General features: G+C 42.4%; 1 protein-coding gene across 11 annotated transcripts in view; it reads left to right on the plus strand.

Annotated features, from left to right (window-relative positions):
• LOC121442190 (PMS1 protein homolog 1-like) overlaps window positions 1–17,273 on the plus strand; it is an 80,882-nt gene that overhangs the window by 24,675 nt on the left and 38,934 nt on the right. For all 11 annotated transcript variants that reach the window (XR_005973530.1, XM_041643638.1, XM_041643634.1 and 8 more), the window contains one exon: window positions 8,017–8,180. Coding sequence is in view for 10 of the 11 variants with exons in the window: in XM_041643638.1 (XP_041499572.1) it covers window positions 8,017–8,180 (164 nt within the window). In the remaining variant the exon portion in view is untranslated. The remainder of the gene's footprint in view (window positions 1–8,016; window positions 8,181–17,273) is intronic.

The following is a 17,273-nucleotide window of genomic DNA, read 5'->3' on the forward strand; positions in this document are numbered from 1 at the left end:
CTATCATCATCATCATCATCATCATCATCATCATCATTTAAAGAGTTTTGTCTTGAATTTAGACAGTGTTTTGGTTTGGTCTTGATGAAATGTGGCCATCCTTCAAGGGAGCGGAGCCATCCTAAAGAGGAAGGAGTTAAGGCTGGGTGCCTGGGTGACTTGCTGTGACAGCAGTTGTTGTCCTGGTGCTGGATCACCACTGTCACCTCTGCAGACGCAGGACAGGAGTCTGCTGAGGTACCTAAAGTCTCGTTGACTTGTAATGGACTGTAACCCCAAGGTACTATGATGGAATAAGTTGACAGCATATGTACGAATGGAAAACTTCACACATAGGCCTGCGGTAGTCAATCGTGTAATTGCTGTCAGCTCCCAGTTACCAACCTTCCAGCGCCGTCCTGCCTGACACCCGTCCACTTCTTCATTCTGTCTTATTCTGAGATAAATAATTACCAGCCATTGTTCCTAGTATTGTTTTGTGCACATGTGTATGTAGTTTTACTTGTATATTTTTACGTTTTCTAAGAACTAATCCTAAGGTAGAAAATGGTCTCTTTAGTCTGTGTTCACTAAAGCGCCTAAGCTTTCCCCAGCGTGGATGGGTAGCGGAGACGGTGTCAAAGGTGACTCCCCTGGAGAGCTGAGGTCGCAGAATCTCTGGTCTGTGAAGGATGAGTCGGGTAATTGCTGCTCTTCCCCTCCTCCCACCTGGGTTGTTGATTTTAATTTAACTTCATGGCTCCTTGTTTTCATTGACCAGAGCACTTCAATTTTTGTGAGTTCGTTTTAATGTTAAAACATTGTCTTTACTTTTAAAATAATGGCTTCAGTCGTTATAAAATTTACTTTTTTAAGTCTGGTAAGTCCACACACTCTGTCTCTAATTTTGGAAATTGTCAGCATAGTTAGTGATTACATTTGCTCATTAGAAATTTACATTTTTTTTTTTTGTATCCACAGGGGAAGAAGAACTAATAGGAAATTCTAAGAAAGCTCTCATTTACACTTGTTCATAGTCAATAAAAAAGAACTCATCTATAATTAGTTTGCTATGTAATAAATACTATCTATCTTAGCAAAATAATACATTATCATCTTTTCAATATGTATTAAACAAAGATAGGTCTAACTTGATTTTACTTCTTAGACATCTTCCCTTTTTAGAAATCCTCTCAGCGTAGATCGTCAAAGTTCACGTTAGGAAAGCACTAGAAGGCGTTCGTCCTCCTAGGAGACCGCTGTGAAGTAACCCTGTCGCCTTATAAAACTTAAAAGTATTTATTTTTATCTCAGCGGGTGCCGGTCTGATCTGGGTGGCCCGTGGCTCTGTATCATCAAACTTCTCATGCTTTTCTGTGTTCGTCTCCATGGGAACTGTGAAATAACAATCCTCACGGAAGGGCTCCATCTGATCTCTGCCCTTTCACCGCTTTTTTTTCTTTTTCTACTGACGTCAGTCTTGCACCTTTAGTGAGTTAAATTAGGTATGCGTGTTGAGGAAGTTTTGTAGTCGGTAAATGCATCTTATTTTCATTAGCTTGTTTCATAACTCGGGAAACAACACACTCGAAAGGTCAGTAGTTACAAAACCACTACGACTTTTTAAACTCACTTTTTCCACCTCACTATACCCGATTGCTTAGGTAACAGCAACAACAACAACAACAACAAAAAATCTAAACTTCAGATTGCTCTAGATAGACAAATTATACAACCCTGTGCCGAGTAAAAGTGCCCTTGCGGTAGTGTTGCTTCGTGTTGATGGTTTGTAAGCCACTGAATCTCAGACTCACATTTCACCAGCTGTCATTAGCTTCCATTTAAATATTTTCTATGTAAGATAAAACTGCAGTTCGGCCATCCTAATTTATACCTGTGCATCTGAGGTTCTTGGGGACTAAACACCACTGCGATGCAAATGCCCTTAGAAGTCACTCTTCATGTCCTCGGGTGAGATGGTCCCTGCAGACGGCACACATAGCTACAGGGGCAGCCTCCAACAAATCTCAACTAGACACCGAAACGTTGTACATATTTAAATGTGGTTTATGGAAGATTTCTTTCTTGCTCTTTGGGTACAGATATTTGTTTTATGGATTGTTTTAGCCATTGAAGGTGATCTTGGTTTCAGTGCTTGTTATTTTAATTGTTCTTCTCATCTCTTCATTACACTTTTAACCATAACTGGTTTTCTTTTTTTCCTCTTAAAAATATTTGTTTTTAATTGTACACCAGTGTGTGTCTGTCTCTGCGTGTCTGTGTGTATATGCCTGCCTCCCACTTCTGTATTGGTTCCTACAAGGACCAGGAGAGGCTGTCTGATCGACTGGAGCTGTAGTTAGGTTACAGGAGTTGGGAGTCACCTGATGTGGGTGCTGGCAACTGAACTCTGGTCCTCTTCAAGACCAGCACAGTCTTTTCTACTCCCCCTCACCTTTGGAAGGTAAAACTGTAATTTTGATTAAGAGGGTGCAGTGCACACAGAAGTAGAGCAAGCGCACAGACAGGAAGTGCGCTAGAGCAAGCGCACAGACAGGAAGTGCGCTAGAGCAAGCGCACAGACAGGAAGTGCGCTAGAGCAAGCGCACAGACAGGAAGTGCACTAGAGCAAGCACAGTGCAGCAGGAAGTGAACTTGGTTTTTATTTTAAGGCAGGTGGTACTGCATCTTCTCTCCATTCACCAAATCCACCCACAGTCTTTATAGTTGGCTAATTTTTGAAAAGATGGACACAAAGGAACTGAAGGAATGCAGGAAAGAGACATTTTTCAGTCTTAGCCACCGTCCCATCTCTCCTGCCCTCTCCCTGCTTTCCTTCAAGGAAGCGGATTAACTCTCAGCTTCCCAAGGCTTGTTCCCAGGGGTGCCTGGTTATTTATGGTCATCACAGCTCTCTTTTCCCGCCCATAGGTTGTGTGCGTCTAGCCGATGCTCCAGAGCAGATGCTTTGGAAGGAATATAATGCTCTGTGTCGTGGAAACCCCTGCTGTAGACTGCTGCGCTGGGGACTGTGGGTGTGGAGTTTGGCTTAGCACAGCAGCAGAACTGTGTTCATTCCTTTAGAATCCTTTCTGACAATTCAGCGCCCGCCTTTACATCAGAAGTGTAAATAGCTTCTGTCTTAAGTGGCATGACATAGGGCCGTATGGAACAATTGCAGAACTGCAATTTAATTTTGGTGTTTGAAGAATGTGCTAAAGTTAGAGAATTGAGTGGTTCCTTCTGTAAAATACAACGGGGCGCCAGGCCTCCTCCCTATTAGCCGGTGTTACTTGGTCCCTTTTTTTTTAAGGACATTTCAGCATTCAGATTCAGACATTTAATTTGAAATAAAAAAATCCCTTTTATCTGTAAGGTTTTTTTTTTTGTTTGTTTATTGATACAGGGTTTCTTTGCATAATCCTGGTTGTCCTAGAACTAGCTCTGTAGACCAGGCTGGCCCCAGACTCTGTCTCCCAAGTGCTGGGATTAAAGGTGTGTGCCGCCACCACCCAGCAGTAAGTTTTATTAAAACATCTAGTTTTTATATTTCTTATGATTCTTAGTTTACTTGGGCTCTTTTAAGGAGAAAAAGTAATTTATGGGTATGTGGGTTGGGTATAATGTAGTATTTAGAACATAATATGTATATTAAAATTATCTAATAATGTTTTGTTTTCATAACCTTGTCCATGTGGGGCATTGATTTCTATCCACATGCCTTGCTCCAGCCTGTCATATTATAGTAGTGACCTCCCCCTAATATTCAGGAGTCAAGGATTGGTGAGACACAGGAAATAGTCACGAGAGTGGAATGAAACCACTGAACATGTACAGGGCGGACGGGAGATTCTCAGAGACCGTGACATTTGAGGGTCTGGTTAAGAAGGCACAGCAGTGTGACTTCCTGGACAGCAAGTAATGGACGATCATTGTCCTGCTGCTGGCACGATTGACTGAGACTGGATGCGGAGCAGCCTGCAGTAATAGAAGGCCATGCGGTTTCCCAGAGGTGGTTAATGTTAGCTGTCCCTTCCCACAGTCCGTCCTTTACCCTGCTCTCCCAGCCTGCAGTAATAGAAGGCCATGCGGTTTCCCAGAGGTGGTTAATGTTAGCTGTCCCTTCCCACAGTCCGTCCTTTACCCTGCTCTCCCAGCCTCTTGTCCATCTAATCCTCTTATTCTAGTTGCCTCTTATCTCTTTAAAACACTGTGTCCTTCCCTTCCTTGGCAGATCTGCTCCTCCTTCCCGGTTGCTGCGGTTGTTTGTGATTGAAACACACAGAGAACACCCACATGTAACAGAAAACATGCAATACTTTTCTTTCGGGGTTCAGGTTGCCTTGCTCAGGATGATTGCTTCTAGCTCCACCCTTTCCCTGCTGAATAATTTGATAGTGTAAATGCAGCCCATTTCATTACCATCCATCGGTTAATGGACATCGAGGCAGTTTCCTGTTCCTGGCTATCAGGAGTAGAGCAGCAGCGAGGGTGGGTGAGCCAGGCATTTTTGTGGTCAGGTGTAGTCTTTGGGTACATGCCCAGGAGTGGGGTAGCTAAATTTTGAGGTGGGTCAGTTTCCAGCTTCCTGAGGAACCAACACACCAATTTCCATATTGGCTGTACAAGTTTGCGCTCCCACCAGCAATGGAGGAGTACTCCCCTTGCTCCCCATCCTTGCCAGCATGAACTGTCATTGTTTTATTGAACTTGACCATTCTGACTGGGGAAGATGAAATCTTAGAGACTCTGGATTTGCATTTTCATGATGACTGAGGTTGAACATTCCTTGTTCCTCAGCCATTTCTGTTTAGTTCTGTGCCCCGTTTTTAAGTTGGGTTGTTTTTTTAATGTTCAGGTTTTTTAGTTCTTTGTCTGTTTTAGATATTGACCATCCACTGGATATGAACCTGGCAAAGATCTCCCCATTCTGTAGCCACTTGACTGCAAGTCTGGTGTCCTTCGTCATTCGGGGGCTTCTCAGTCTAGTGAGGTCTTGCTTGTTAGCTGTTGGTTATTGTGCCTGTTCTGTTCAGAAAGACTTTTCCTGTCTCTGTCAACAGCATGTTTTCAGAGGATCTGCTCTGAGGTTCTTGATCCATTGGGAGTTGAGTTTTGTGTAGGATGAAAAACAGGGATCTATTTGGATTCTTCTTCATACAGCTACACAGTTTGACCAGCACCATTTGTTGATGAAGCTGGCTTTTCTCCATTGTGAATTTTTGGCTTCTTTGTCAAAAATCAGGTGCCTATAGGTGTGTACACTTATGTCTTGTTCTTCAGTCCAATTCTGTTAATCAATGTGTCTTTTTATGCCAATACAGTGCTCTTTTTGTTACTATTGTTCTTTGATACAACTTGAAATCCAAGATGATAAGACCTCCAAAAGTTCTTTTATTTTTCAGGATTGTTTTGGTTCTCTTGTTTTTTGTTTTTGTTTTTTAAAATTTGTCTTGGGGTGTCTGTGTCTCTGTGTGTGTATTTTAATATGAAGCTAAAGATTGATTTTTTTTTAATTTCTGTGGAGAATTATGTTGGAATTTTGATGGGGAATTGTATTTCACACGATAGTCATTTTTGCAATATTAATCCCAGTGAACCATGTGCATGGAAAATCTTTCCATCTTCTGATATCTTCTTCAATTTATTTAGTGCCTTCAAATTTTTATTATACATGTTTTTTACTTGGTTAGTTAGTCCAAGTTTTTCTGTTTGTTTGTTTTTACACTCTCGTGGAAAGTGGTGTTTCCCTGATTTCCTAGCCCCTTTTTTACTTGTCTAAAAGAAGGCTACTAATGTTTGTGTGGTAATTTTGTGTAGTACTATTTTAATGAAAGTTTTTATGTACTGTGGAAATTTTCTGGTGGTGTTTTTAAAGACCCGTATATATAAGGACCTTATATATTTGCATATCATATGCAAATAAATGTACTCTGACTTCTTCCTTTACTGTTTGTATCCCCTGAGCTGTCTTATTGCTCTAGTTAAGAGTTCTGCAATGACTAGGGATGGACAGAGTGGACTTTTTCTCATTCCTGATTCTAGTAGCAGTGCTTTGGATTTCTCCCCCTTTAGTCTGATTGGCTGTGGGCTTGCTGTAAATTGCTTTCATTGTGGTGAGGTCTGTTCCTTGTCCTGGTCTCTCCATGACTTCTGTCATAATGGCTTGTTAAATTTTGTCAAAGACTCTTTCTGCATCTAATGACATGATCATGTTTTTGTTTTCAGTGGATTTCATTTTTTGATTTTCATAGATTGAGCCATCCTTGCATTGCTGGGATGAAGCCTATTTGATCACAATGGATGATCATTTTGGACTCGGTTTGCAAGTATTTTGTTGAGTATTTTTGTGCCACCAGCTCACTTCTACCTTGTCTTCAGCGCCTGAAGTTTCCCCTTGCATGTCCTGCAGTCTGTTGGAGAGGCATACCTCTCAGGGTTTTGTCTGGTTTTCTAAGGTTTTATTCCTAGTTTTATATCAGTTTTGGGTTTTCTTTGGTGATTCTACTTCTTTGTTGAACTCTACTTTGTGGTTTGAATTGGTCTTATTATTTAGTTCAGCTGTTGGCTTGTGCTTTCACTGTCTTCCTTTATCCATCCTCTTCAAGGCCCTTGTAGGATTCCTTGTGTTGTGCTTCAGGTAAACTGTTTCTTGGGGCTAAAACAATAGGGGTCCTGGCCTCTGAAGGAGGCACATTGTTGGGGCTGCTCATGTTGGTGGGTTTGCACAGGGCTCTAGGCTTCTGGAGTTGTCCTTGGCTTAGGTAACTGGTCTTGTCTCTATTGTGTGGGTGCCCTGATCTTGGTTTGCTCTTGCCCACTCTTCATTTTAGCCAAGTGGGGTGGCCATGGGCCCCTTGGTAGAAGCAGTCCTAAGGGTTCTCAGATTCACAAAGCAACGGAGGTGATGTGGAAGGGTTGGTAGCGGAGAGCTGTGGAGACCCCAGGTCCGCACCGTGAGAAACACTAGGAGTGCTGTGACTCTTTCTCCTTTTTGTGTGGCAGAGCAGGCGCTCCCTGTGTGGCCAGCGTTGAGCTATGCAGAGCCTCACCTCACTGTCCCGAGTGCTGGGGTTCCAGGTACACACTACCACACCTGGCTATTTGGATGTAGGTTTCTAAATGTCCCCGAATACTGTGTGATTTGTGTGTCTTCTGGTGCCACAAATGAAAACTTTGATGCTGGCCTTCTTGTTAAAAACTTGATGACTAAAATTTTTAAACATTTTTCTTGCAAAAATATTTTAAATTTTAGGGTTTCCAGTGGAAAATGATTTTAGTCTTTGATTTTAAGAAATGTTTCTTGGGGCCTAGAAAGTTGACTCGGTGGTTAAGAGCACTGACTGCTTTTCCCGAGGACTGTGGCTGTGGTTCAATTCCCAACAGCTCCATGATTGCTCAGAACTGCGCGTAACTCCAGTTACCGAAGACTGCCTCTCTTGCCCTCCGTGGGCGCCACACACACATTGTGCACACATATGTACGCAGCCCAAATACTTGCACATAGGAAATGATTTAAAAATCTCTAGAGAGGTTTGTTTTTTTTTTTCTGGAAGAGAGATATTTCTCTTTGTGTGGTGAAGCCCCATTCAGCCTCCTTGCTTGGATGGCAGGCATATTTCACCATGCCTGATTAATTTCTGTTTTCAATATTCTCCTTTGAAGGTGAGGTAAGTTACACTAAATAATTCTATGGTGTTTTATGTAAATACTGTGGCATGATAAAGGTCATTACATGTTCTGTATAGTCTTACATCGTGTTTATACTGTACTTAAAATGCAGAGGCTCTAGCATCTCCAGAAGGTTTGACTGTCAGCAGATTCCCAGATTGTATTCTAGTGAGGCTGTTTCTCTGCAGTAGGCAACGGGTCTGAGCAGGAAGAGTCTGTGCTAGTTCACAGCCATGACCTTGTTTGGACCTCCATGCTTGGCAGAGGATTGGTCTTAATGCTAGAAGGGGTTGATTACTGACTGTGTGCCTTTAGAGATGGGCAGTCCTTCCGCATCTAAAGTGCTTGCTTCTTGTCTGCCCACAGGTACTACGGTAACTGCCCTGAAGCTGTTCAAGAACCTGCCTGTAAGGAAGCAGTTCTACTCAACCACTAAAAAGTGTAAAGACGAACTCAAACATGTGCAGGATCTCCTCATAAGCTACGCTGTCCTTATCCCTGACCTCAGGATTATTTTTATACATAATAAGGTGAGCATTATTATCTCGTGTAAGCAATTCTTATAGCAATCTAATGAAGAGATGATATATCCTGTATCAATCAGTTAGATGCATGCCGTGGAGTAGACATTCGCCATATCCCACAATCCTACTTCGTTTGTGAAGAACCTAATCACCAATGTGAAGACAGTGAAGGTGAATCTGTCATATGGAAAAGCCGTCATAGCTTGACCTTTGCCAAGAAGCCAAGAGAGCCATTTCCAACTTCCATCACCCAAGGACTGGGAGAAGGAGCCGGGACTTGACCTTCGTTGGAAGTGGATCTCGGTTTTCCCAACTCTCTTAGCTATGAGAGATAATTTTCTTTTATTTACTTGTGTAGCTTGTGTGTTTTTGTTTTTGTTTTCTAACCCTGTCCTGTCGGTTTTGTCTTTATTATAAATGGAGCACTGAAGACCTATGGGAAGTCTGCTAGACTTCCAAACCGTACTCTTTATGGCTCTTGCTATCAGTGACCCAGGAGCAGCTCTGGGTGCTTCCCTTAGGCAGCTCTTCTTCCCCCTTTGATCCTCACCGTCGAGCAACGTCTCTCATCTTCCAGAGTTGCTTAAGGTTTGCTAAAGGCCACTCTAGCTCATTTCCTTCTGATTTTCAAAGCAGGACTGATGAAGTAAAGGGTTTTGTCTTGTGTGTCAAATCGCAGAGGAAAGGTTTATATCCTTCCTGAACCTTCGTTTTTCCTGCATTCCACACAAGCACATTAAAGTGGTCAACGGGAGGAGACCAGCTCGCCTAGCAGTGGATGGGGAGTGGGGACTTAGCATTTCCTGAGGATCTGTGTAGACCAGGCGCCTCAGTCTGTGCTGTCCTCGCTGTACCTGCGGATGAATCGGCCTGGTACCAAGACGAGGCTGCCTGGGAGCTGAACTCCGAGAACTGGAATGTGTTACTGAGAGTTGCCCAGCTGGTAAAGGGTTGAGATGGGATTGGGAACCTGGCACAGCGTGGAGGGCAGGTTCTTCACACTTTCCTCTGTTCTCTTCCAGTTCTACATGTGTGCCGTTCCTCCTCATGCTTTAGAACCCTTACAGAAACTGCAGTAAGCAGTATTACCTGGATTTATATGAGAAACTTAGAGCTCAGAGTGATAAAGGAATTCTTTCTTGTATTTTAGTAAATAATTATGTTCAGCCACAACTTTTAAAATTATTTTTTTATTATACGATTTTAATATTATAGTATAGTTTGATTATTCCCCCTTCCCTTTCCTACCTTCAGATCCTCCCGTACACGTCTTTCTGGTGCATGGCCTCATTTTTTAATGGTTACATACATATCTGTGTATGCATATACATTCCTAAATACATTTGCCCCAGTCTTACCTCAGTTTTCACTAACTGGTCAGAAGAATCTTTATGCCATGTGAAATGTTTATGATCAAAACCTTTAGTCATCTTAAAAAAGAAAGAATTAAGGAGTCGGCCACCTGTTCCTGCTGGCAGGGCTCTCTACCAGATGATACCTTGAGACCCTTCCAGCGCTGCTGCCGTGCTGAGGCTGGACGGAGGCTCCTCTGCTAAAATAACCCTGCGACCTCTGATCCAGAGGACATTTAGTAATTAGAAGTTAAGTGTCTCCAAGGTAAGAGAAGACCAAGGTCACGAGAAACGTAGTCCAGAAGAGGAGAAAGAATTACACATTCATAAACAACCACGAGTGCAACTAAAGATCATAATTGAAAGAGAAAAGGAGGAGAGATCAGAGCAGGTGGTGGAAGTGAGCAGACGGGAGAGCTTGACCAGACAAGCGTTCTCACTCATTCGGGGTTGGGTGTGTGTGTTCTCAGTTTCCGGTTTATGTGGTGAACTAATGTTGAATTATCAGAATAGGCATTTTCTTCTGAGAATGAAAAGCAATATTTTTATTATATGCTATATTTTATTGTTGGTTGGGGGGGGGTGTCATAGAAATTACTTGAAGTAAATTCAAGTTCCTCTGTGGCCTTCAGTCATTTCAGGGGCCGTTCAGATCCTAGGAGGTGTGTTGAGAATGGTATACACGAACACTGTAGGTGATTACTCAGATCTACTAGTAACATTGCTGGCTGTTGTAACCACGATCGTCTACTGAGTGAGATAAGCTTTCTACCTCCAAACCTGTTTCCACAACTCTTCTCCTTTTTAAAAATAGCACTCATATGCTTCAAATCAGGTTAAAATCCACGGTGAAGCCTTCCACATGGCATCGCCATGTTACCTAAGTCTCCACACGGAGCCCGCCCGCTCCGCTCACAGCTGCTCTCGTAAACACGCTGACTTCCATCACGGTTTCTGTGAGGAACCGTCGTCCTTGTCTAAAATTTAAACATAATGATGTTGTGCGTGTACTTTTTCTGCATTAGAAACACATAATAGGAGAAGTACTCTGGCTATTTTGATAACTTGGATTAGCTGGTGTTCCTTCTTTTTCTGAAGGTTTCACCTGCCAAGACATTCTCTGAATACTGATGATGTCGCTGCTCCTGCCAGTATGGTTATGTTAGAAGTATTTTTCTTCTTTCATCACCACGTTCCTTGAAAGCAAATTGAATAATGAGACAGCCAAAGTGGATTCAGCGAGTTTATTTAAAGTAGATATTATTTGGGGAATTGCTGGGGCCATTTCTCACATAAGCACTGCAGTTTAAGGTTTAGTCATAAGAACTAAATCTTCGTGAAGTCCTACTCCATGTATTTTTGCTTCTAAGGAGTTGTTTCTCGGAATTAAAAGAGCTTTTTTAGTCTGACAGTACTGAAATTCCTGATTATTGCGTATGGGTAAAAAGAACTGTGTAGATCACTATTTTAGAATGTTATATCCGTGATTTCTAACGAGGGCTACTTCCACTTCATAATCGTTGGTTTATTTTCCCTGCCGTTGCTGTTTATATCACAACCACAGCCTATTCTCCGCCTCCCTAAACCCTCTCACCTTCCCTCTCCCCCAGATCTGTTTCCCTTCAGAAAAGAGCAGACCTCCTAGTGACAACAGTTATGATATGGTAGGGAGCTTTCTTTTCTGGTCCAACCTATTTGGTGCTCTGTAAGCTTCTTATATCTTTTATAGACGTCTCCTTCTTTAGGTAAAGAAAATTTTCTTCTATGGTTTGTTTAAATTATTTTCCAAGCATTTGAGCTGGGATTCTTCTCCTTCTTCTATTCCTGTTATTCTTAGGTTTGGTTTTTGCATAGTGTCCCAGATTTCCTGGGTGTTTTGTGTCAGGAATTTTTTAGATTTAGCATTTTCTTTGGCTAATGTATCTATTGTTCTATCATTATCTTTAATGCCTGAGATTCTCTCTTCCATCTCTTGGTTGTTGGTGATGGTTGCATCTACAATTCCTCTTTTTGAAGAGTTAAAAATTGATCTCTCCTGATTTATACTTTCTGTGGTTGAATTTTCTGTAACTCTATCTTATCTTATATCCTAGGTAATTAATAGAATCTCCTGTTTGTATTTTTTTTTTCAGGAGCAATTTGCAATCCCCAACAAGGCAAGCTGGTTTTGTTTTGTTTCATCTCTTCAAACATTTTTTCTAAGATATCTGTGTTTGAATCAGCTAGTAAGATACCATCCATATAATAGTTAATTATAGATTGAGGAAACTATTTGTGAATATTTCCAATAGCTGTTGTACAAAATATTGACACAAAGTGGAGAAGAATTTTCCCTATATCTTTTAACAGTGAATTATTATTAGTAAGCACTGTGAAGGCAGATTTTTCTCTATCCTGTTTTTGGAAAGGTAGAGTTAAAAAACAGTCTTTTAAATCAATCACTATAATAAACCATCCTTTTTTTTTTTTATTATTTTCAAGACAGGGTTTCTCCGTAGCTTTTGGTTCCTGTCCTGGAACTAGCTCTTGTAGACCAGGCTGGCCTCGAACTCCCAGAGATCCACCTGCCTCTGCCTCCCAAGTGCTGGGATTAAAGGCGTGCGCCACCACCGCCCAGCTAAACCTTCCTTTAGGTAGTAGGGAAGGCAAAGGGATTCCAGGCTGTAAAGTGCACATTGGCTTAATCACCTTATTAATAGCTCTTAGATCTGTTACCATTCTCCATTTTCCAGATTTCTTGTAGTGGCAAATGTAGCCAAGTTCAAAGAACTAGTCAGTTCTTCAACATGTTGAAACATTTAGCTGCTCCTGTACCAGCTGTTCTAATGTCTGCAAATTCTCTAATGTGAGAGGCCTTTGTTCTACCCAGACAGGTTTGTCAGCTAACCATCTTAAAGGTGGGGCTGTTGTGGCTTGTTTATGTACAGCCTGAATGTCCAGTGACTGTTCTGAATAATACTTTCTAATATTTCTCTTATTTTATGGTTTATTTCTGAGATTAGAAAAAATGTTATTCTGGGTTTTACATTGTTGTAACAAATCATGCCCCATAAATTCATTGCTATATTACTTAAATATGGTTTTAATTTCCCTACCTGTTCTTTTCGCCCTATACATTCAACCTACCTTGTACTTTGTTTTACCTGAAATAAAGTTCGAATCCCTAAGAGCTGAATATTTACCTTCTGAAGAGGCCAATCTGGATGCCAAGATGTTGGCGAAATTATTGTTACACTTGTGCCCATGTCTAGTAGATCTTCAATTACCTTTAGCCTTTCCTCATTTATAGAAAGTTTGCCCAAATATTTGTTTTATGATTTCTCCTGAAAATTTTGTTTTTTCCTAGTGAAGCTGTTCTGTCTTCCAGAGAAGCATGGGTTTTAACAACAGACATAAAATATCTCAGTTATTCTGTGGATGAATTTCCCCAATGCTGACAGGGTATGATTGAATCAAATTTGATTTTGGAGCCTGGGAGAGGCTCCCTAAGGCATTTCCTGGTGGAAAAGTGTTGTCTTTCCTGTCCTTTGTTGATCTGCATTCATTAGTTCAATGCCAGTCTTTGTTATACTCTGCATATTCCAGAAGGCTTGGGCTTTCTGTTTGGTCATCTCTAGAAAAAAACATTGTTTCTAGGAATGCTCTGCCTGCAATCCCTTTTCAGATGACCTTATTTACCACATTAAAACATCTGACCTTTATTAAAAAAAAAACAGGTAGAAATCACTTCTCCTACCCAAGTTTCTTCGTAAGTGTGAAATCCAATATCAGCTGTATTTTGAATCCATTCCAAAATATAGGTGCTGATCTTGCCTTTAATGGCCTAATTGCCTTCTTGCATTCCGTAGCTTCTGGGTTTGGTATTCATTCTATTTACAGAATTATATTACAAAGTCAATATTTAAAAAATATATATATATATCAGTGCAGGCAGGCTTCTTTTGGGCCTTCACTTAGTCCTCCTTCCTGGTTCTTCAGTCCGGTCCCAAGCACTCACATCCTTTGCGTGGCATAGGGCCAAGATGTGACTGTCAAATCCATACCGTCTTTGCAGATGAGCATACGGGGAAATTTCCATGCCTCCAGACCTCCGTCAGTGTCCTAATGACCCTGCTTCCTTTCTCCACCATGTCTTCTACTACAACTAAGGAGCAGCTTCCAGTATCGCTGTAGCTAAATCCTTCAGGCTTGTGGGATAATTCTGTTCTGAGTTGCCCATGAACTTAACATCTGCTTCACGAAAGGTGACTGCATACCACGTGAAGTGACTGCTTCCTTAAATCTCTTCAAATTTAACATTTCTACAGGGTCTCATAGCCTTGGGGGTGCCTGTCATCTGGTGGCCATTCCGTATGGTGACTGGATAAATTATAGTTGATTTTCTAATAACCTTGGACCATTCTTTAGTCTTGAAATACAGTGGTGCAGGAAGTCCTGCTCTCAACTCCTCTGTCTGTGTGTGGATATTTTTTTTTTTTTTAGTTTCTTTAGTAGATCGTTCTAAGGATTGTATCTTATCCAGAAGTTTTTCGTATTTGGCACCAATATCAAACCACGTTTTAAAGATAAAACATGGATTAGCTACCGAACTGGTAATAATTATGATCAACATCATGCCCTCTTTATCCAAATCAGCTTTCCTGGCTAGAACTGGTGCCCATGCTCAGAGGTGGGAGAGCAAGATTCCCTCCGTGGTCCAGCCAGCGGCCTGGCATGCTTCCTGCATAGCCTGCCAGGATTGGACAAGGCAATGGTTAGACCTTTCTATCTGGGTACTACTTTGGGGAGGGTGGGAGGTGGTTTCCCAAACAATTTAAAAAGGGAAAAGGTTAGCCCAATTTCCCACCAGTCTCTAGGACAACTTTTGTCAGTCCCCTTTTACTTCTGTTCTTCCTTTCTGTACGACCTGGGCTCTATGGCTGAACACACAGTGTCATTTTTGGTTAATATGTAATGCTTTTGTCAAATGTTGAGATACTTTGTCAGACCCCAAAGCTAGGGTCATTCCAAAACTAGGGATACTTTAATGAAGAAATTTCTTAATAACTGTTATGGAGCAGTCTCTGTTCAGGTGGGGTCAGCCTCTACCCATCACAGGAAGGTATCTATACACACCAGCAGATATTTATAGCCCCAAACAGTGCCCAGTGTTCCCAGGCCCATTTCCTCGAGCCCAAATCCCTTGTGGGTGGTGGGGGTGGGTGGGGAGGGATTGTCTGAACACAGGAGGCTCATCTGAAAGTGCTCCTTTTAATCAGGCTTTGCAAATACGAAACGTAATAGCTGGGTCTGAGAAGCTCGTCAGTTTCTGTGGTCCCTAGGAGTGGGGTTTGGTGGAGAGCTCTAACCAGTCGCCTTCCCAGACATACAACAGCATCCATCACCTTTGCCTATCCTGTGTGTCCAATTCTTGTTCTCCCAGTCGATCTTGCCCGTGGCGTGTTTCAGGCAGTCTAGTAAGCAGAGCTCTGTTAGAGCTACCAAGACTTGGCAAGGTCCCACTGGTTCTGGGTTCACTTTCTGTGTGGCCAAGGCAGCCATTCTGTAGCCTTTACCTTCTGGGGACTTCTGGTTTTGGTGTCCTCCGCAGTGGACAATGGCTACCCTCATGGGTAAACAGATTGTTTCTAATAGGGCTAAGATTTTTTTTCTTGGTAAGGCATATCAGTGTATAATACATGGTGATAACCTTGTCTCTCCCCCAGCAGAGTGTTTGATTCAAAGCTAAAAGCTCAGCTCATTGAGCCGAGGTTTCCTGCACAGAGAGCCTCATCTTGGATCCCCTTTTGGACAAAACTGCTCTCATCTGAACAATACCTCATCTGGTGTTGCCACAGAGATGTCAGTCAGATCAGGCCTGCTAGACTGGAGCATCTCCAAACAGTCATGCAGGGGACCCATGTCGTTGATGTCTGGCAGGGTTGATCATTGGTGACTTGTGGAAATGGATGCAGGCTGATCCAGAAGCAGCTCTTGCTATTGGGTCTTCCAAGCGAGTGTGGGGCTGTCAGGAACAGTTTGTTCCCCAAAGTTTAATTTGTCAGCTTCTTTCACCAGCAGGGTGATGACAGTTATGGCCCTTACACTTGCCAGCCATTCAGCTATGACTGGGTCAAGTATCTTGTGAGACTGGTGGCTCCCACCATCAGGAGGAGCTGGCCACCAGAGACATGTGCAACAGGTTGGGGGAAGGTACCAGAGAGCGGAGAGCCTGCCAGAAATCATGTGTCTTATAGGGGGCAGTGATGGCCCTTTCCATATATATCTATTTCTCTAACTAAGAACTGACAGAAACAATGAGACACACAACATATGCGGGGGAGGGGCACGGCCATAAGAGAGGCATAATAAAGGTAAACAGCCAGCCACTGCACATTCGTACACCTGAGCAGACTGGGGAAGACTGGTAACTTCTCACAAGGATCCCGGACTTGGAAGCTAAGGTCACACCCATCTTCCCTTCTTAGTCCTCACTGGATGGTGCTTCCTAAAGACCAGATTTTCCTCCAAAGATGTTAAGATGACTTTAATTTGGGAGGTAGCAGTGTCAAGTGTCTCCTGAAAAGAAAAATTTCCCAGGACCTGAAATATCTCAGGGTGCATGTCCACTAGGAGTCTCTCAGCCAGTGTACTCTGCCCCAGTCCTGGGAGCCCCAAGTCCCCTAAGTGTCAGGGTCCAGTTTCTAGGGCTTCCAGAGCGTTGTATGAAACCCACCAGAGATGGTCACTCAGACACAGTTCACAGCCAATTGAAAGTATTCCAGCTGTCTGGGCCTACATACAGGTTTTCAGAACCCAAATGTAGTACCCATTGTGGTAAGGGGGTTTTAAAGGCAAAATCACATCCTGGTATCTTCCTCAGTACTGACGTGGGTAAGAGGAAAGCTCAGTGTTGTTTGGATTTGCATCTCCATAGTTATTTGGGCCAGTGAACACTTTGGAGATACTTCTTAACCACTTATATTCTTTGAGAACACTGTTTAGATCACACACCTATAATTTGAATGGGTGAGCGTCTGCTTGCTCTGACTGTACTTTTTTTCTTCCTGGAGATTAAGCCTCTGTACAACTGGCAAAGATACTCTCCCTTTCTGTGCGCTCCCTCCTCACTGAACTGGCAGTTACTCTAGCTGCAAAGAAACATTTTAGTTTTCTGATGTCCTTCTCGTGAGCTCTTGGCCTGGTTCCTGAGTAAATGGTGCCATATTCAGATACTCCATCCCCGCACCTTTATCATGTAGAGTATTATAATGTAGCATATTGCTTTGTGTTTTCTTCTAACAGATTCAGTGTCTCAGGTTTCTTGTTTACGTCTTTGATCCCTGTGGAGTTAGTTTTTGTAAAAAGCGATAGATACAGGTTTAATTTTATTCACTAAGGAACTTTTTTTTTTCTTTTGGGTTTTTGAGACAGGGTTTCTCTGTAGCTTTGGTGCCTGTCCCGGAACTAGCTCTTGTAGACCAGGCTGGTCTCGAACTCCCAGAGATCCGCCTGCCTCTGCCTCCCGAGTGCTGGGATTAAAGGCGTGCGCCACCACCGCCCGGCAAGAACTTTTTAATATCAGGTTAATCCCAGAAATAGTACTTTTAAAGTCAAATTGTTACCACACCAATAGTAGGTTTTATTAACTAGGCAAACTGAAGAGAAAAACTAATAAAGCTATAGGCTAGCTATATTATTAGTTTGCCACTTGATGAGCAAACAGACAAAATTAGTAAAGAACCACACTGCTGAGTGTTCACTTGCC

The sequence above is a fragment of the Microtus oregoni genome, unplaced genomic scaffold, assembly GCF_018167655.1.
Source record: "Microtus oregoni isolate MIOR12 unplaced genomic scaffold, Mior012 000087F_ref0000451, whole genome shotgun sequence".
In the NCBI taxonomy this organism is placed as follows: domain Eukaryota; kingdom Metazoa; phylum Chordata; class Mammalia; order Rodentia; family Cricetidae; genus Microtus; species Microtus oregoni.